The sequence below is a fragment of the Pezoporus occidentalis genome, unplaced genomic scaffold (assembly GCF_034315485.1).
Source record: "Pezoporus occidentalis ecotype Australia unplaced genomic scaffold, CSIRO_AGI_Poc_V1 ctg6, whole genome shotgun sequence".
NCBI classification, from domain to species: domain Eukaryota; kingdom Metazoa; phylum Chordata; class Aves; order Psittaciformes; family Psittacidae; genus Pezoporus; species Pezoporus occidentalis.
Window position 1 is genome coordinate 4,942,663 of NW_026915943.1, and position 21,587 is coordinate 4,964,249.

The 21,587-nt window shown below is 41.5% G+C and overlaps 1 protein-coding gene across 16 annotated transcripts in view; it reads left to right on the forward strand.

The window, feature by feature from the left end:
• DLG2 (discs large MAGUK scaffold protein 2) overlaps window positions 1-21,587 on the forward strand; it is a 1,003,655-nt gene that overhangs the window by 4,520 nt on the left and 977,548 nt on the right. For all 16 annotated transcript variants that reach the window (XM_062639108.1, XM_062639096.1, XM_062639094.1 and 13 more), the window contains one exon: window positions 12,899-13,030. In XM_062639108.1, the coding sequence (XP_062495092.1) occupies window positions 12,899-13,030 (132 nt within the window). The remainder of the gene's footprint in view (window positions 1-12,898; window positions 13,031-21,587) is intronic.

Here is a 21,587-nt window from a genome sequence, read left to right on the forward strand (position 1 = left end):
GATGAGACAAGCGTATGGATTATTGCAGAGTTGCCGTGTCGTTAAACAAATGCCTTTTCTCTTTGGCTTTTGGTTGCTCATCTTTCACTTAAGTATGCTTAAAATTCTAAATCAAACCAGCCATTTGATTTTAGTTACAAAGTTACTTGTTGGAGAGTGCCATTGAGAGATGATACAGGATGAAAAAGTAAATAAATTCATTATTGAGAAGTAGAAGAATTGAGAAGTAAATAAATCCATTCTTTTCACTTGATTCTTAACTTTCACAAACAAACCAGGTTATGTATGACCACAGGTCTTCGTAACTAACTTATGGAACTTCTGGGGGAAAGCTTTGCTTCAAAGTGAAATAGTACTGCCATAAAGAAGAAGTGAACTCAGGTTACGAAGTGAAGTCATTTTTTTTGTGTGCTTTTAGATGTTTTCTCTCTCTCCTTCCCTGAGTTACTTAGCTGAGTTGATTTCTGTTAACTCTTGGGGACTATATTTAGATCTGTAATTGCATATCTTTTGGATTCATCTGCAGAATAGTTAAGAGCATAAAATGTTACTGTAATTCATTCATGCCTTTCACAGTGATGGAAAGAACTAATTAAATGCATCCTCCTCTGTGATTGAGACCAGATTCCAGTTTTGGAGCCCTGCTTGTGATTCACATGGAGATGGCAGGAACCCCAGCATAAAGATGCCTGGTTGCACATGTGCTTCTAGACTAACCCTGTCATTGTCCCTACACATCTGGCTGTGTCTAGGCAGTCAGAGCTACTTGAATGTTGGGATTTATACTGCCCTCATCCCGTTTTCCATCTCTGAGAGTGAGAGGAATTGTATCTTTACCCAGATGAAACCTGTGGGCTGCTAATACCATGTTAACTCACCCACCTTGTAGCTGGTTTATCTAGAGGCATGCTGTTTCTGTTTTCCATGGAGTAGCATTTTTTGTCATACCTCTTATCAGAGAATCACGGAATGATTTGAATTGAAAGGAACTTTAAAGCGCATCCAGTTCCAACCCCCTGCCATGGGCAGGGACACCTTCCACTAGAGCAGGTTGCTCCAAGCCCCATTCAACCTGGCTTTGAGCACTGCCAGGGATGGGGCAGCCACAGCTTTTCTGGGCAACCTGTTCTAGTGCCTCAGCGCCCTCATAATAACGAACTTCTTCCTGGTACCTGAAATCTAATCTCAATCCCCTCTCTGCCAGTTTAAAGCTATTCCCCCTTGTCCTATCCCTGCATGCCTTTGTAGAAAGTCCTCCAAATTTCTTGTATAAAGAAATGCTTTTAAGAATATGTTTTATTAAGCACATCAATGTCAAGAATTCAAAAGCCTCAATCTGATCCCCTGTGCACTGCTTCAGTGCCAGTTAGAAGAATCTGACTGACAGGCTTTGTGAAATACTAGATTTTGTAGTGGTAATGCTAACTTTTATTTGGCTGGTGTGTTGAAAGGAAGGGGTCTAAAAACAACTCAGCAGCAGGTTCTAAAGCAAAGTTCACCAGATAAAGCTAACTCCCATTAATGCACTGGAGTTCTGGTGCCCTAAATCTCTTTAAAACTGACAACTTCTTTTTAAATAACAAAATTTCAATAAGGAGTCATAATTTTTTGTGCTCAGAAATCTTAGTGGATGTAGTTGTAGGCTCCTTACAGCAAGAGATCCAGCATGTGCTGGAGATTTTATTTTTCCCTTTCACTTCTAACAAGTCATTGGTATTATAGGCTTTTGTCTTTTCAATAGCTGAATAGATATTCTCAAGTAAGTACATGGCTAAAAGGCTGCATTTTTCACTCCAAGTTCTGTTCAACTGCTTCTCATATTTTTCCAGTACATTGAATGGGAGCAGTGCAGTGCTGTAGGTTGTCTTTACAGACTGTGGAAAGAGCAATTTTAGTTTTCCAAGAGTTAAACAAGTGGCAGAAAATTGCTATCTAAGCTTTGCCAGCTTTTGCCATAAAGCCTCGATTTAAAGATGTAACTGCCTTTATGGCAGTAATCTTTTCCCAGCCAGGCATTGTTTCCTCTGTGAGAAACAGTGATGTATTTTACACACAAAAGGGCATTATACAGAACAATTCTTTTTTACATAAATGCAGGCTGCAAAGTGAAGTGGGAATGGTGAAATTCATATTCTTTATCCAGCTCTACCATTGTTCTGGTATTCATCAGCAGTAATGAAGATCCATCCCATTTGAGTTCCCTCACCTATGCAGGGTGCCCAGGTTGTTGTCCTGAAGGGCTGCTTTGGCCAGCAGAGAGAAATCCGCCTTCAAAGGGCATTTTAACCCACCTAAGATCTGAATTGCCTTCTTGGCAGTTGTCATCTCCTCTTTTCCCCAGCTCATAGGGTAACCACACTAACTCACTTGCCTCAGATGATGCCTCAGTCTCTGCTATAAATTTCAGTGGAAAAAGCCTCTCCTTATCTGAGATATTTATGAAAGCTGATGTGTGTTCTATGGGTACTATAAATTAACACTATTCATTATTTTTATGGGGGAAAATAGTGTAATACTGAAGGCAGCCATAGTGTTGATACAGACACAGGAGGCAGCTGTGCATCCTCTCCTCCTTTCCTGTTAAGTGCATATTGCAGTTAGTAGAAGTAACTATTTTGCATTATAAGCATTTATTTTTCCTCATTCTCCTTTCCTTCTGTATTTGTTCCAGATGGCCAAGTTAGATGTCAGGGGGTGACCACAGAGAAAAAGCTGAATTTGTAACTAGTGGCCAAATGTTGTAAAAGATGATTTTGCAGACCCAGAGTCAGCAAAATGAGCAAAATCTGCCTTACTCAGATCTGCTTGTTTTGTTCAGGTCATGCCAGGTTCTTACTGCTTCTAAGAATTTAAGGTCTGGTTTACTATTGTATCTTCTTGTATTTACTGTAGATTAAAACAGTGCCAAAAACATCTTTAGAAAACTAAAGATCATGCTTTTTCTTGACATATTCATCCCAGAAATAGCCAGCAAAGCTGCCTTGACCTGCAGGGTGATTACCGTAGTAACCAGCATCCAAAATAAGTGGGGAAAAAAGTTTGCTTCTGAATGGCTATGGTCCAGACGAGCTTTTGAGGGCATTAAACTGTCTTCAGCAGGACAAGTTGGTACAAAGGTCCTTAAGTCTGACTTCACTTTGGGATTAAGATGTCAATATTTCCTTCAAAACACATTGGGGAACTGAATCATTTCCTGGAAAGAGGAAATCTGGATAATTTATAGTTTTACAAACAGAAACCAGTATTTAGGTTTTAAAAGGCTCTTCTCTCCCCTGGCTGTATGGTATATTTTGTGTTATGCTGTAGTGGAATAATTCAAGTCGCCTTACACTTCACACCTAGGTGTTCTCTACAGTAGTGCTGCCTTGCAGTTGGATGCCTACTGAGCTGTGCTTTTAACACAAAGTATAACACAGAGGTTCTTAAATTAAAAGTTCCAGTGTGAATGTAAGAAAATGTAAGACCATGATGCCTATTTTGATAATAAATAAAGGCAAGTTAATCTCATTCCATTAATTTTTCATCACTAGAAAGATGTTAGTGTTACTGAATTTACTTACTTCTACTTTGTTTTCTTTTATACGATATAATACTTTGTATGAGTTTGGAAGTTACTTATTCCTGAGCAGACATCTTTTTGTTAGCTTTCTGTTTCATTCCAGCTTTCACATTTATGTTAATTTTTATGCTGAATATTCTCTTAAAGTAAAAAGAAAAATAAATCACAGCAGCTCTATTAAGTAAATAACTCCTGGTTTTTACTCTTGCAACTTTACATCAAGTTCCACTAGTTTTGTGTTTCACATCCAATTAGATTGTAAGCTCTTCAAAGCAGGGCTCTTTAATAATTTTACACTGTTAAGATGTCAATTTACATTTATTCCGCTGCATAAAGAAGAGGTTTTCTTTTGGTGCTACATCATTTTGGGGGTTAGTGGCTTCATTTTTCATTCTGTCTTCGTATTAGCATTGTTGATTTAATATAAGCATTTTTACACCTAGGTTGTAACACTGTGATGCTTGAAAGGCAGAAACAAGTAGTTCAGGTGAAACTACTTATAATTGCAGAGTTTCTGTGGGTTTAGAAGGAATCTCGGGGCCTCAGAATCTGCTCTGAGTGTCTCAGGACATAGAATTTGAGACAGGATCACTCACAAGCAGGCCCCACGTTAACCTCCAACATGGCTGGGAAAAAAGCTCACTGATGAAAAGGAATGGCCCTGGTGGTGTGAGCAGCAAATACCAGCAGTTGCTAAAGCCCTTCTGAAAAGGTCCCTGAAAAGAAGTGATGGGGTGAGTCCAGAGGAGGACACAGAGATGCTCTGAAGGCTGGAGCAGCCCTGCTCTGGAACCAGGCTGAGAGCTGGGCTGATTCAGCCTGGACAAGAGAAGGCTCCTTAAGGTGAAAACTTAGAGCAGCTCCAGTGCCTAAAGGGGCTACAGGAAACCTGGAGAGGGGCTTTGGACAAGGGCCTGTAGGGACAGGGCAAGGAAAATGGCTTTAACCTGCTAGAGGGGAGTCTGAGATGAGCTCTTAGGCAGAAGCTCTTCCTTGTGAGGGTGCTGAGGCACTGGCACAGGGTGCCCAGAGAAGCTGTGGCTGCCCCATCCCTGGCAGTGTTCGAGGCCAGGTTGGACACAGCAACCTGCTCTAGTGGAAGGTGTCCCTGCCCGTGGTAGGGGTTTGGAGCTGGATGACCTTTAAGGTCCCTTTAACCTAAACCAGTCTGGGATTGTACAAAGAATCAAGGTCCCAGAGTGGTAATGATAATGGACTCTTCCATATTGAAGTGTGACACAGAATGAGCAGGTTATACACTAAAAGCTAAGTATTTCTTTCACAATTTAGTTGTAGTTTACAGGAAGGGATGCATAGAGAATGCTATCTATGGGATTGCAGGGGTCACGTATTCCCATCCATGAGCACTAATGCAGGAATGTAGCTTCACTTTCAAGATGCTTTTTGCTAAGCAGAAATGCTGGAGAAAAGTTTGTGATTTTATGCTGAGCCAGTCACTTGCTGATCTTTGTATAGTTATCCTGTTCCTTGGGTGAGTATGGTTAATCATGTTTAAAGGTATGTATCTATAACTAAAACATATGCAAAAGAAGCACTTTAACAAATGTATGGTGACGTTGTAAAATCAAGTGTGGAGATACTTGAACAGCAAATGTAGCTAATCATCACTGATAACTGGATTTTTCTTAAGAAACTGTTTTTTTTGTAGTAAATTAGACAAAAAGTCTTAACAAGCAAGCAACAAAGGAACCTAAGCACTATATTATTAGCATTGCTTCCCAGTCATTTGTGTTTCTGCCCAGCTTCACCCACCAGACAGTGTTCTGTGGCATTACCAGGTCTTCAGCCAAAGTTTAGAGGTTGTGCTTTAAGATAAATTGAATACCAGAAAAGAGAGTAAGAGGCTTTGGAGATGTAAACCATGGACAAATGTTGCAGGGGGCTGGAACTGTTCAGCCTGGAAAAAAGGAGACTGAGTAAGGGAGGGACAGGACAAATCACACAATATAGAAGAGGCTATAAAGGGAGTGATGGTGGTTTGCTTTCCACATCGGCATCTGGAGGACAAGAGGAAGTTGTCCTGATTTATAACAAGAAAGACATTATGTAGAGAAACAACCCACTAAAACCTCCAGGCACTGAAAGCAGATGGTGAGGGATCTTGTGAACTTTGTGGGACTGTGCAGTTGGACACTCATCTATGGGATGGATGACTGGAAGGCTGGGTCCTTCTGCACAGCAGGGAGGTAAACTGCAAACCTAACAGGGCTCCTCTGGGCTCAGTGCGTCTGTAATTCCTGTTTCTCAGTGAATTCAGCTGACACAGCATAACTCCCGCCCCTCAGAGCAATCTGACTTGCAGATCATTCATCCCTCTCCACTGCATCATCTGCACAAATCAATATTCTGTAACAAGTGACTGCTGTGCAGCTTCCGCTCTTTGATTGCAGCCTTTTGCACCAGCTATTTGGAGCACAAGGACCTGCAGAAACACAACTGCATCTTAACACTGCTCAGTGCAGAGCTGCCCATCCTCCTTCCTCTACTCCAGTTTCCCTTGGCATTTGGATGCCTGCTTTCCCCTTAATATACCTGAACCTGTAATCCTACCTTGGTCTAGGAAAGATGCTGTTGTACTTGCATAGCGGTTCTTCTCACAGGCTATCTGTTCCATTTCTTGTCTGCTGACAGCGTCAAGCTCTGGAATAGCACCCCTTTACAACCAAACTGTTCCTAAGTTTGTGTTTTGCAGGGCAGCAATCTGTGCAGAGAATTCACCAAGGCTGTGGTTAACTTAGGGACGTTGCCTTTCTTGTTACAGCGAGGGCAGCTCAGAATGCACCCTTACCTTTAAATATCATTCCTTGAAAGAGTCTCTCCACTGGCCCAAGGTTAATCTTCACAGACCACATGTCAATCTCCTCTATGTGCTCATCCCAAAAGCTGAAACGCCAGTAATAAACGTGCCTGGTAATCCCTTAAATGACCAAACCCTTCTTGTTTTCCCTCTCAGGACAGAAGATGGGTTTATATGTTGTGCATGATCTCAGGAGCTGTTATTTTTAACCCTTTTGCTTGCTTGTTGCGAGTGCTCATCACGGGGTGATAGTATTTGTCACATACGTAATGCCTTATGTTACCTCAAGGTTGCATAGGCCATATGTTGCCTTTTCTTGGTAGTTCTGTTGCGGTTATGAAGTGCCTGAGATGCTGAGAGCTTTCTGGTTTGTACAGGGCCATGTATTGCCTGTTTGTGTTCCCTCTGTGCAATCTGCTACACTAATTTGTGTCTCATGTTGGTGTTTATATGTAAATATTTTATGATTGTCATTTATCTACTAATTCTCAAGCCTTCTGAAGCATTGCAGCCTACAGCTTGTGTTTTCTCAACCGTCTTAGTGCACTGCTTCTTGTGTCTCTCAAGATTTAACTGGAATTGTTGCAGTGTTGCAAATTGACAGCATTTATTCCTTTGTGTTTGTTGTTGTGTGTGAAGATTGAGAAAGGCAAATGAGTTAGTGATGGCTTCGGGATCACTCCCTGTGCAAGTCACCTGCTTCCCCCCTGTTACTCATTGTAATTATTTGAGCTTTCCAAAGCAGAGGATCAAATCAACACATTTTACAGTGGGACAGGGAACAGTGTTTGCTCAGACCTCGGCTTCTGTCAGTGGTCATCTTAACAAAGGTGGGAACTCCCCAGGAGTAAAAGCAGGTTTTGAGGTCCTTTTCGTCTGAAGTAAGCAAAGTTCACTGAGAAGACTCTCTTGCTCTCTTTCGCGGTGCTCTGATTGCATTTCTCACTTCTATTTTGGCTGCTGTGTTTTTCCTCCCCCATTCTCGATGCCTTTTCCAGCTTTGATGCCCTACATTTTCCCTTTTCTGGTTGTTCAGAAGCTGGAAAGCATTTCCTGAAATGTCTTGGCGTGTTTTTCTGTGCCAGGCTTCACAAGTCAGAAAATAATCAAAATTTCTCTTAGGAAAAGGAGCAGATACAATTAGAAAAAGAAGAAATGTAAATAAAACCTCCCCGTCCTCTTATCAACCCCATTGGTTAGACCTTAACTGCTGTTAAACACCTCTCACTGATGAAACAATAATAGTTGCTGTTTCACACAGCATTTTTCCATACTCTTTTTTGTTCACAAACCCTGATGCCAGTGGGAGGAAAGAAATGCAAATATGATCCTAAACTTACCAACAGGCTGTTGTGGGCCTATTTCCTGGCAGGCAGTGGCTGCCTCCTACTGCTCTGTGCCGGGGCAGGGCACTGTAACCAGCTCGCTGTGATTTCTTGCGTGTGCAAAGCAGAAGTTTCCTGTTCTTGCTGAGTTTGGAATTGAATTGAGTGTTTTTCTCTCCATCTTCTAATCTACCTTGCTTCATAGCAGGAGTTCAGTGATGGGATCATATCCCCATGGCAGGCAGCGGCAGCTGTGAGCAGACTTTGTAAAATCATGGAATCACAGAATGGTTTGGGTTGGAAAGGACATTAAAGCTCATCTAGAATTTCTTCTTAACATCTAGTCTGAATCTTCCCTCTTTTGTTTTAAAACCATTCCCTCTTGTGCTGTTTCTACAAGCCCTTGTAAAAAGTCTCTCTTCAGCTTCCTTGTCAGCCCTTTTAGGTACTGGGATGCTTGTGGGTGTTCAAAGTCTAGCAGTTTGTCTGCAAAAACAGTGATTAGTCCTGGCCAGCATTGTATACGGGTCCATATAGAGTCCGGTCTATATGACTTTGTTATGGCTAGAAGGAGCTCTAAGGGCTAGAAAATATGTACGAAACAGCACCTGCCTGAATTACTTGTTGCTTCCATCGTCTGTTTCTTTGTTTTGAGTTATCATCATCCAACATGCTCTGGTTTGAGGAGTTTCAAAAATGGGCCTTCTTGCAGACTGGTTTTGAGTAAGTTGTAGCTTTCTCATAAAGTTTCAATTCATTCTCAGTCAAATCTTTTCCAATTTAAGTATTGAAATTCATAGCTACTCCTGTATTATCTTCAGATCTCATATATTTACTTCATCTAAAGAATAAATGGCCTGAATTTGGGAGGTAATTAGGAAAACTGTTTCCTGCATCCTGCAGCTGTTCCCATAGATGTTACGTTGTGTGAACTGCCATGGGCAGGCATGGCTGTGTCATCATCTGTCCCATGTGAAGGCACACATATCAACAATGTTTTAATGAACACATCAGTGTTAAATGCTTCAGTAAGTGTAGTTAGATGAACTCGACTGGTGTGTAAGTGAAGTCCAGAATATGTGAAGTCTAGAACATATGTGAGTTTTGTAGGACTGTATCTTCTGTTTTTTGTCAAAGGCATCTTTCAAAGCCAATAGGATCAATAGAAAAATAGTGTCATAATATGCAAAGAAACAGAAAGGAAAACTAAAGCTATGTCCAGCAAACCTCATGGAGCACAGCTGACACTGACTTCTCTGTGGTCTTTTGTTAGCAGACAAAGGACCTACTCAGGATCCACATGGAGGCCCAAACCTTGGGATATTGCATCATGTATATTCAGTGGACTTGTGGTCCTGCTTGAATTTGACTTTGGTATCATTTGCACTGAAGAATAGTGGTACCATAGAACAAAGATGTTTTGGTTGTATTTGTGTATGTATTACCTGTCAGTAAGGTACAGAACTTGTTTTGGCTGCTAAGAATTAACCCTTTAGTCCCTTGGATACTGTATTCCCATGCCCAGAGTGATGCAGGCCTTCATGACAATCACCAGTCCTCCATTCTTCTCAATGAGAAGGATATGTGGGAATTCAGCTTCATAAACTTTGGTTTAATTTGGGTGACAGGGAATATGGTTCTTATGTGACTATTGTGCAGGCAGTCAGTTCTTGCAGCCAAATGTTATTTAAGCTTTGTAGCTGTCAAACGGCCCCAAAAGGCAAAGTACTGGATGTTCTCATCTGCTTTGGCTATAACTGGAAGTTGAAGATGGTTATTATATTGCAAAGAGTACTTAGTATTCTTTAGACATAGTATATTATTGTATTATTTAATGCTTCTGTTTGATTGGTGTGCAGACGCATGAACAGGGTTATGCCTCATCATGCTAAATACTGTACAAATCCATATAAAGATCTCGTCCCAAGTGATTTACAACCAGTAAAGCTCATCAAAAAGGCTGAAAGTTGCTTTTTTGAAAGCCTGATCTAGTGCCAAAATAACTGGAAATTTGAATAGTTTCCATAAGCCCTTGGCTTTTCAGGGATGCTCCAGTTACAAAGCCTCTCTCCCTGACGTGTTAAAATGCTCTTGGTCAAGGTACGTTTCTGGCTGACACCAGAACATCAGTGGTGGCTTTCAACATAAGCAAGGCAGCCTGGGGGTCACTGGATCTCCCAGGACATGCAACCTATCAAAGGTTATCTGGAAAACTGGATACACTGCTACTGAGTGTGATTGCGTGGGAAAAAGCTACAAGTCCATGCTTAGGAGCTTAGGAAGGGAGTAAAAATGAATTTATCCTATTAAAGCTAGAGAGGAAAATTAGGCAGGAAGATAATTACTTGATCTAGGATTTAGCCAGGATTTAGAGTTAACACTAGAATTGTGCCCTGTTGCTGGTTGTTCAGTTTGTAGGGTTTAGCACTGTTTTGGGGTCAGCTAGTAGTAGGCTTTTTTCATCTTGATGAGGTGAGAAATGATTTAAGTGAACAGAACAACTCTGCTCCTAATCCCAAAGGATGCTACTTTTTGTAGCTGTTTTTTAAAGCAAGAACCATACACTTTAGGGAAGGAATGATTTATGTCTGTGCTTCACCAAGGGACTAAGAAAGAGAGAGTGGTTGGTAGGGTGTCTGTCTGGTGTGGAATAAGCATTCAAATCCCATTTTTCTGGTTTCTCAGGCAGTCCACTTCTTAAAAATGTCCTCAGTAATTTGCAGCGGTTTTCCACTACTCTTTGCTGCTTCTCTTTAATATAACTAATGTATTCATTCCATATGCCTGTCTGTACTAGGGGAAAGGTGAATGCCTGATTCCAATCCACAGAATCATATCTTAAGATTCCTAGAACGGTTTGGGTTGGAAGGGACCTTAAAGCTCATCCAGTTCCAGCCCCTGCCATGGGCAGGGACACCTTCCACTAGAGCAGCTTGCTCCAAGCCCCTGTGTCCAACCTGGCCTTGAACACTGCTGTGCCAGCACCTCAGCACCCTCACAGGGAAAAATGTCTTCCTTATATCCAATCTAAATCTACCATTTTCCAGTTTAAATCCATGCTTTAAGTTATTAACAAATTATTTTATTGAGGTCTACCAGAACTCTCATTACATGGATGAAGGCACATGTGTCACGGGCAGGTCGGACACAGTCATGAAGCCAGTGAAAGGTACAATGTGATTATTGTTTTCAAGGCAAAAGAAGCTGAGCTCACATTAGAATTAGTTCTCTGTTCCTAACCATTTCTTGGGGATATCCTAATCATATCTTACTGGGACCCAGAAGTTTGTTTTGAGGCTGTGCTTTTGGTTTGTGTGACCCATGCTGGGAACCCACCTGTGATGTGACCTGGCCTTTAAAAGAGCTGATCTGTCTCTACAGATCACAAATGGGTTCTAAGCATGCTACTGGCTTTAGCTGAAAATAAGGCGACTGCCTAACCCTTCCCTGTCCCAGGGGCAGCTCACATAGAAAGAAGGGATTCCTCTTGGAGACAGCCTCAAGGTGGGATTACATCAGAGAGCTATGAGCTCCTTCATTGTATAAATGTCTGCACTGATATAAAGTGCTCCCTTATCTTCATAAACAAGTGATATATACATGTATTTTTTATATATCTGTGAGCATATATGTACATTTAAATACCTTTTCATTCATGTTCTTTGTTTCTCTCATAAGATGCTTGTGACCAAAGAGAATTTCTGTGAGGAGAAAGAAAAGAAATTGCATCTTCTTAAATGTTAATAATATTAACAGTTTTTCTCTTCATCAGGGATTGCAGTGATAGGGCAAGGGGTGATGGGTTCAAACTTAAACAGGGGAAGTTCAGGTTAGACATAAGGAAGAAGTTCTTTACTGTGAGGGTGGTGAGGCACTGGAATGGGTTGCCCAAAGAAGTGGTAAATGCTGCATCCCTGGCAGTGTTCAAGGCCAGGTTGGACAGAGCCTTGGGTGACATGGTCTAGGGTGAGGTGTCCCTGCCCATGGCAGGGAGGTTGGAACTGGGTGATCTTACGTCCTTTCCAACCCAACCCATTCTATGATTCTGTGCTTCCATGATTAAATATTTCTTCTTTTTAGTTTAGGAATGTTATCAACTTACAGAATAGAAGTCTCTGCCGCCTGTGAGCTCATCTGTCACATCACAAGGCCCACACTACAGGGATTGTGTTCATGAGCTTTGAATGAACAAAGACAACTTTTATATAATGAGGAAGTTTTCTTTAGGTTATTTAGAGAATGATAAAAGCAGTCTGCTTTGCCTTTCCAAGCCCTTGTACAGTACTTTATTGAGTTTGAGTTTAATCTAAGTAAGCAGTCTGAACCTCTCCTGGTAATGAAGCTTATATAGGTATCTCAGTGTCACATATATATGTGTGTGTGGACATTTCTGTGAGCTAGCTAGGATGTGGAGAAGGGAAGGTGAAGTCTGATTCTCCATTTTCCTCTATTTTCTTATATGGAAGATGGTGATGGTTAGATTTTCTACAATTTAGATGTCACTCATGCTCTTGGCAAATCACTGCACAAAGATAATAGCAGCAGGAAGAGCAGAGCTCTGTGTCTCTGGGCTCTTACAGAAAGGCTGGATTGCTGCATCTGGGCCAACACATGAATGGAAGTCTGCTGTTAAAGTCTCATTTTTGCCAGAGAGGTAGGTAGCAATTTTATGTATTGAGGGAACAGAAAAAAAACAACTGTGCTCTTGGACACCTGCCTTTAGATACACATCTGCTATTCAGAGAACAGAGAACTGACTGCTGTAGATGCCAAGCAAACACTTCTATGCCTTCTTTGTATATGTTTTAAGGCCAGTTCTCCTGCATGGGTATCCATAATGGTTATTGTCTGTAAATTTGAAGCTTCTGCAAGTTGTAGTTTGGTCCAAACCCCATGGCTTCCAGCTGGTTTTGGGTGAATAGAAGTTAAGCACTTCTTGTAGATGCCATTCAAAAGATCATTTTTCCTTTGCAGGGAGATCTCTGACATGCAGTAATCTTCTGGTTTGCTGTTGGGTTCATCTCTCTGTTTTGCCTATGTTGCTGATGGTGTACAGCTAATGATAGGATGCAACATCTGTTCTAAAAGTTCCTTACATGTGTGAAGTGTGCCTTTAGAAATGTAAAGTTAATATTTGAGCATTTAAATACTTTCCAGAGCAAAGAAAAGACTTTTTATGTACTTGTTTGTTTCTAGATACTGACCGAGCTTTGGTGCTGCTGGAAGAATACTGCAAAAAACTAAGGAAGCCAGAGGAGCAACAACTGAAAAAAGCCATCAGAAAGGTGATGAGCATCTTTAAGAGCAGCTTGTTTCAGGCACTTCTAGGTAGGTACTAATGATTAATCCTAAATGTATGCTCTTGAAGGCCAGAGCTAGGACAGACCTAGTAACTTTCTTATTGGTCACCATTCATGTTTGCAATGGAACAGCACGTTGAGATGATCCAGGTCCTCTGTGGGGAAACTCATTGTCCCGATGTTTCAAAGGCATTTTCTTATTCATGGTGAGAAAAAGACTAACAAAAACCTCATGCCAGTTAAGGCATCGAGTGGTGATTCCTAAACCTTGCTGCATTCCTTTGTTTAATGGAAGTTATGGAACCAGAGTAGGATATCGCTGTTTATGCAGAGTTGAAGATGAAGCCATCTCCATACAGGTAAATGGCCAGAGCTTCATTGATTTCACTGGCACCAAGTAGCATCTCAAATCTTTGTGTCTTTTGCATTATGGTTTTGTGAAAAGTGTCAGCCAAAGAACCTTGGAAATGAGGCAAGAAAAATGCTTAAGGTTACAGTGGAACTTTGATGGAATGTTCTCATTCATGCAGTGTTCAAAATGGACTTGCTGGCCTGTTGCTCAGTCTTTCTTCCATTTACTTTAAGGTCTCCATTTCACCTTGTAAGTGGTGGTATTTGTCAAAATCAAACGTGGTGTTTTGGAGCTTTGTATAAAATAACCTCCCTAAGTTATTACATATGATGTTTGCAAGGTCATTAACATACGTGGTTGCTGTAGCACCCCTGTTGTTCCTTATGCCATGCCTGTGCTGCCAGTCACGGGAAGTGGTGACAGTAACTGTGCATCACCCTTGCTCTACCTCCCTCTGCGCTCTTACTCACCTTGCATTGGCCTCTCATTGTTTTATTCCTTCACAAACATCTGTGCATTTTGTGCAGAACTAGTCTGAAGGGCACATTAACACAAGTGATGTTTGTGGAAGCACACATACCTTCAAGTCGTGGTGGTTTGAAGCCTATGAGCCAATTTGTGCTCATTGCAGACCTATAATCAGTAGCAGTTAGGGAAAAAGGTGATTATATATCATCAAAGTAGAAGCACGTCAGTACTGCGCTATTGGTGTGAAGGCAGTGGAGGTCTAGGAGGAGTTTCAGTAATTTCTATAGCATTTATGAAAACTATATGATACCAGTCTCTAACATTTCCTGCAAATAGAATTAATTCATGTCAATGCTATTTTACTTGTCATTTCTCTTGGCTTCTTTAAAGTGATCAGCTTTATTTTATGAATCCTACATAATTTTTAGTTGCTGTGTATTCTTTATAAAAGGAAATAGATTCACAATTGAATGGTAGTTACCAAATGGTCATAGATTTGAACTAAAGAGTCAAAAAGGGATGGGACATTTCTATGTTGTTTGTATTATCTGTGGGTATAGAAGTATGTGCTAAAGAAATACATAGAAGTGACTTTAGCTGTACATTTACTTCTCCAGTACTTTGAAGTAATCCTTCAAAGTGTTCTAGCAACATGTGCGCCTTGTGTGTGGCTATGCTGCTGATGCATTACATATGTCTGAAAAGAAGAAGTGATTATAGCTGCACTAAGGTTGAATCCAAAGAATATATGAATCTTTTGATCGCCAAAGTAACACATTGAGCGTGGTGCTACGGGTGTTAGATAGCATTTTAATTTGTAGGCCTTTGGGTGTCTTTTCCTTGTCCTTAAATGCTTCTTTTTGTAAGAGATTTGGGAGTTGCAAGATGTGTTCAAAGTCTCTCATTATGATCTTTTGGTTTGCTATTTGGTTGGTCTAGATTATGGAATAATACAAAAGAGTGACCTCTCTCCAGTATTTTAAATGTCATAGATGGTGTTATTACACAATCAATAATGAAGTTCTTGCATAATCAGTATTTCAAAAAGCCCCACTTCCATGACATCTGTTTTAGCTTCCCGTCATAGTTTCTTCCATACACCTATAAATCAGACCACACAAAGAAAGGCAGATCTTCTGATCTCCTTTGAAGTTCTGTACTGCTAGTGTTCCTTTGTCTTTTGTATTCACAGAATGTCTAATGGTATTGAAAACAACCATTTTTGAGTGCCTAATCTTAATGAGACTTAATTTTCAGAGTCTGAGTGCTCATCGCATTCCAAAACTCAGTCTCTACAGCCGCTGAGCCTTGGTTTTGTCCAGAATGGAACTGGCCTTTTGAATATTTAGGCTATAACTACTGATGAAGAGTTTGATTTTTGTACAGAATCATTACCCTGGATGCAGAAGTGCACATGCCAAGCAGCTATAAAGTTAGCATAATTTTACGTGTCAAGTTCAGTTTTTGCAGGTCCTACAGCTTCAGTGCAATTAGATTGCTTTACAAATAAATCCAGCTGTTGAAACCATCCCTCTCCTTTACCTGTGCGTTCCATTCTCATTAACTTCCAAAATGCTTTAAAAATCAGTAGGATGCCTCAAACTGAGTGTAATAGAACAGATAAAGTTAAGATAAATTGTAATTAGCAGCAGTTTTCAGATCTGGCGTTGTCTAGTTCCTTTCGCTCTGCAGTTTGTGCTTGTGGGATTTGATTCAACCAGTCCTCTTTGAACTTGGGCTCTCAATGTGCGTGTGTGATTGTTTTTATCTTCAATGTGTTTCATAAATATTAACTGTTGAATGGGGGAGTGACATGAGAAAAATGAGGATTCAGTATTTTTCCTGTGTATATTCTACACATGCAAGAAGCGACTATAAATAGGGAAGTAAAAGTTCTGTACATGATTTACGGAAGGATTATTGAAGGATTGTCCTTTCACATTTTATTTCAGGTTCAAAAGCATCTACTTCTCCCTCCAGGCTGCTCTTGTTGCTGGACTTCTTTCTAGAGTTTCTGTGTTCAGTTACAGCTGAGTTAGTTGCTAAGAGGCACATCTTCAAAGCGCTGTGTGAAGCTGCAGTCTCTGGAGTCCCATTTACACTCCAGTGGCCCAAACACAATGCTTTGAAAATCCAGCCCTAAGAAGAGGCAGGAGGAGAAACTCTTCAGAAGGAGCGTGCAAGGGGAAGAACACATATTTAGATAGTTGCATTACCCTTAAGTCAATTCCACATTGTTTTCACCAACAGGATTGTACCAGTCCTATGCACAGTGAGGAGTTACGGTGCTGTTGTTATGAGCTCATAAGGGTGTTTGGGTTTTCATATTAAAAACACAGGGTCCTCTCAAATTATGGCATATATGAAAATTTATGTTTTAAAACCCTTCAAGGAAGAGGAAATGAAACTTGTGGAAATCCAAATGCCTCATTTGTTGGGGTTGTTTCATAATGGTGTATCTTGGAGGCATCGTGCAGAGACAGAAAAGGAAAACCATGAGAGTAATAATAGTCATCTGCATATGTCCAAATGACCAAGCATTTGTTCTGTATGCAACTTAAGTGGTTTTTATAATGCAATACATAGTTTAGTACAATTTGTTTCTGAAACCCTCTGCTATATAGTTGCTGAGCCTTCACTTCATTAAGAAAAGTGCACACGATTGTGCAGCTTAGGGGAGGCCATTCTGCAGAATGAGAATGGATGAAAGAGATTTATGTCAGGGTTGCTTTCTGGTTTTATTTTTTTTTTGTAGATACATCTCTATAAAGCATCATTTTGTTTCTAGCAGGAATTAAAGTGCCACAAATAGCTGTAATCGTCTTATGCAGCATTAGGTGAAAACTAATCCCAATAGGTTTTCCTAAAATTCGGATAAACCCAATCTGCGCTGGATGACGTATTTCCTGAGGCCTTTCAAACCATGTCTGATGGGTTTTTTTTTTTAACTCATGCTTTTGTAACTTTGCTTCAATTTTAAAATGTCATTTTTCAGCTGAAATCTGCATCACCTCCTTTTTCTTTTCATGGTATTGTACCATTTCTGCAAGATAATGTGGCTGTTATAAAGCCTCCTGTCTTTAAAACTGCTGTAGTAAACATTTACTGTAAGGATTACCGAATTTACCGGTCATCTGTGCCGCAGCCTGTATTTAAAGACTTAGGATATAATTTTGTGTTTCCAGAGGGAGTTTTTAGACTCTTTACTTCATTCAGCTCACTTTTAAATAACCCCTGTTATAACAATCCATTTTAAAAGAGCACTGATGTCTTTTAAACCAAGTCAGAAGGGAAGACAGATCATTCTTCTGCAAGCACATATTACTTTTGTATTAAAACCTTGTATCAATTAAGTGGCATCATAACTCTGAGTGTTATAGTAGTATCCAAACGTCCAGGGATCTAGTTATGTCTTGAAAACCTCCATGTGCTGTAGGACAGATAGGATATGTAAGTGGGACATAAAATATAGCCATTAAAGAGAGCCAAAGCAAGTCCCCTTTTGCTTTAATTATTTTAATATGTTCCTACCTATTAAAAATTAGCATAGCCATTGACAAATGAAAACAATTAGTATGGTAAGCATGAAGCAAGTCAAGAGCTTGGTTTCCTATGGATTCATCCTAGTTTGATTGACTTTGGTGCTTACAAAGCTATGAGCTGAGACTGAAACTCCCCTTTCCCTTAGGGCAAGGATAATTTAGATATGAAAGAAACTGGAGGGGGACCTGTCATTGGAGTATTGATGAGATGCTGAAACATGGACCTGTCACAAAAGGGAAATGCTAAGAATGAAGAATGGGATTTTGATAGACATAGCCATGCATGAATAATGATAAAAAATTCCCCCCCCTGTCTGTAGGCTTTAATGCTGAGAGGAGTAATTATGCTGTTGACCATATAGAGAGAAGAAGGATGTAGAGGCAGTACATGGAAAGACAAGGAATTTGTTTAGGCATTTTATGTTTAAAGAGAAACTCTTTAAATAGTGACAGCAATTTGGGAGTAGAGACAAAGAGGTGGGTCAGGAGTAGATGTGGGAACAGCAGGATAAATGGTGAGAAAAGCAGGAGACCCACAACACGGTCCTGGGATGGAGATGGAGCCTGCCCCAAAGTAGGTGTTCAAGAACGAGTATAGATGTCAGAGGAAATGCCAGGATCATGCAACACCTCCAAAATCCATTGCTAGTCATACATGGTAGTGCTGGCATTCAGTGTTGAAAAGTATTTGAGATTTTCACAAAAGGCATAGAAATCATCTATAAAATACCTCAGGTTGTTATTGTTTGCTTCTATGATATAAGGAACACTGCAGTCATGTTTTCAGGCTTTCCTCCACAACCATTAAGACCTCTTTTGTACTTTTTCCTTTGAGCAAATGTACAAGTTGACATTCATGGCACCACAGAAAGCCAGGTGATGCCAAATTTCACAAGGCTTCTGATAAAGCTGCCAGAGTTGAGGACATCAAAATAGGGAATATGATTGACCTTTCTGAGGTGATGGTGGTCCTCACTAGTACCAGTTTCCCAATCCCCAGGAGGAAACATGTTTCAGTGCTTAGTCTGTGTCAGTGTTTCAGGGACCAAAAGGATATTAAATGGATTGCTGTGCTGGGGAACTTTTCATAGAATCACAGAATCTTCTAGGTTGGAAAAGACATTTAAGATCAACTCCAACCATTACCCCAGCACTGCCTAAGGCCAGCACTAAGCATGTCTAAGGGGCCTCATCTACATGGTTTGTGAACACTTCCAGGGACGGTGACTCCAGCACTGCCCTGGGCAGCCTGTTCCAATGCCTGAGCACCCTCTTGGTGAAGGAATTGTCCCTAATATCCAATCTAAATAATCCTGGTGCAGCTTAAGGCCATTTCCTGTTGTCCCATCACTATTACCCGGGAGAACAAACTGACCCCCACCTCTTGTAGAGAGCGATAAGGTCCCCCTGAGCCTTCTCTTCTCCAGACTAACCCCCGTGCCCTGGTCCCTCAGCCTTGTGCTTCAGGCCCTGCACCAGCTCCATTGCCCTTCTCTAGACTTGCTCCAGCACCTCAATGTCTCTCTTGTCATGAGGGACCCAGAACTGAACACAGGATTCGAGGTGCAGCCTCACCAGTGCCCAGTACGAGAGGACAATCACTGCCCTGGCACTGCTGGCTATGTTATTTCTGATACAAGCCAGGATGCTCTTGGCTTCTTGGCTACCTGGGCGCAAGCTGCTCATGTTCAGCGTGCATCAGTCAGCACCCCCAGGTCCTTTTCCATGGGCAGCTTTACAGCCACTCTTCCCCAACCCTGCAGAAATAGGCAATTAGGGAATTTTCAATAGGAAAAGCAATTTTCAATAGGAAAGCAGAGCCGGGTGTTATCTATTCATACTTGCCAAGCTTGTGCTCTCTTGGTAGACATTTTTAGCCTGCTTATGTGTTCAGTGTGCTTAGCTATTTACAGTGCTTCTGAATGTAAGGTCACTGATCTCATATGTCATTGTTCTCTAGACTTAATCTCAGTGAGCTGGTTTCTGGTCATGTCAGGCTATTTCTCCTCTTGTAACAACACTAAATTCCTTGGGAATTAATCCCATGCAACCAAGCCTGTGTCCAGCCCTGAGACATTAGGCAATTCTCTCACTGAGGGCCTGAGTCCAACATTCACAAAGTCAAAGGAAAACTCCCATTGACTTCTTTTGCCTTGGATCATGTGTTGGAGTGATTCTTCCAGAGATTTGTATTCAGACTTACCCTGACTGAGAAATGAAGATTCTACTGTCGCTGTATCTAAAAATACTGAAACCCTCCCTGACTGTTACAGATGTCGAGGAGCAGAAGAAATGTGCAGAAGCGCATCAGTGCTCTGTCACAGTTGAGAGGTGCTCAAACGACATCTCTGACAATGGGGAAGCCTGTTATTACTCCACACAGAGTCCTACTTTCCCAAACTGGCATCTTTCTTTGTTGCGGCATAAATTACAGCAGAACTGGAATTTAAATTCAAGGGCAGCTTTTGTTTTGCCTGAAGACAGCTGCAGCTGCTTTTATTCTTGAAGTCCAATTCTCTTAGTAAGCAAATTTGTGCTTTCAAAAGAACTAAAGGTAGCAGTGTTGGATCTTTGGGATGGTTTGAAGATGCGTGGCTGTTATTTCTTATGGGCTGGGGGCTGTTTTGCAGGTATTGTTCTCCAGTAAGAGTTTGGTCACACAGAGTGAACCATTTATTCCCCCCTCTGAAAAAAGGCAGATCTAATGTAACTGATTTCCAGTGGATTTTGGTCTACTGTTGTTGTGGTTCAATGGCAGTGCAATTTCCCCTTCAATATCAGCATTCACAGCTACAGGTTGGGCAGAGAAGAGATTCAGAGCAGCCCTGCGGAGAAGGAGTTGGGGGTGCTGGTTGATGAGAAAATGAACATGAGCCGGCTTCAGTGTGTGCTTGCAGCCCAGAAAGCCAACCGTATCCTGGGCTGCACCCAGGTCGAAGGAGGTGATCCTGCCCCTCTACTCTGCTCTTGTGAGACCTCACCTGGAGCATTGTGTGCAGTTCTGGTGTCCTCAACATAAAAAGGACATGGAACTGTTGGAACAAGTCCAGAGGAGGCCACGAGGATGATCAGGGGACTGGAGCACCTCCCGTATGAAGACAGGCTGAGGAAGTTGGGGCTGTTCAGCCTGGAGAAGAGAAGGCTGCGTGGAGACCTCATAGCAGCTTTCCAGTATCTGAAGGGGGCCTATAAGGATGCTGGGGAGGGACTCTTCATTAGGGACTGTACTGATAGAACAAGGGGTAATGGGTTAAAACTTAAACAGGGGAAGTTTAGATTGGATATAAGGAGGAAGTTCTTTACTGTGAGGGTGGTGAGGCACTGGAATGGGTTGCCCAATGCTCCATCTGTGGTGGTGTTCAAGGCCAGGTTCACAGAGCCTTGGGTGGCATGGTTTAGTGTGAAGTGTCCCTGCCTATGGCAGGGAGGCTGGAATTGGATGATCTTAAGGTCCTTTCCAACCCTAACTATTTTAGGATTCTATGATTCTATGATCATTTCTCTCTGGCTCTTCTAACTCTTCCCACGATGGTACCTGCAGATCCTTTGGAGGAGGTGTGAGGCTCCCCTACTTCTATCAAGTTGCACTGACATAGGGCAGAGGGTTCAAAGTTAGCCAGTGAGAGCTGGAAAACACTCTCATTGTACATGCAGGAAAAAGACATCACGTTACTATAGGGAAATCAGGCTGAAGATATCTGTGGAGGGGAGTTTCACTGAGGTCTCAAATATTACCCAGTCTTTTTTAGTTGTGTCTGTGACAGAGGAGCTGAAATACTTCTGTAAGTCTGAAAATCTCAGAACTGCTTTTCCCTTTGGGACTTTCTGGATGTTACAGTGATGCCTGACTGGTTAGAGGTGAGGAACAAACTGAGCCAGGGCATGGTGCTCCCTGGTCCTGATGGCCAGCTTGGAGGTGTGAGTAGACCACCCAAGACAACGTAAAAGCAATTTGGTTATGTTCCGTCTTGAGAGAAGGGGGGTGTGTGAAGATGTGGGAATCTTGTGTGGGTGCCCCAGGTTGGTTCTTGGTTGAAAGGATTTAAATATTAAAAGCTTGTGAATTATGAAAAAGACCTCAACCTAAAAGCAAAGCTCTCTTACATTTGTGGGAATACATACGGCTTTACATGCCTCTTACATTTGTGGGGATATTGATGGGGATCTCATCCTTGCTATTCACCTCTCCCTTAAAGAATTGCATGGATATGAATGCTGATGGA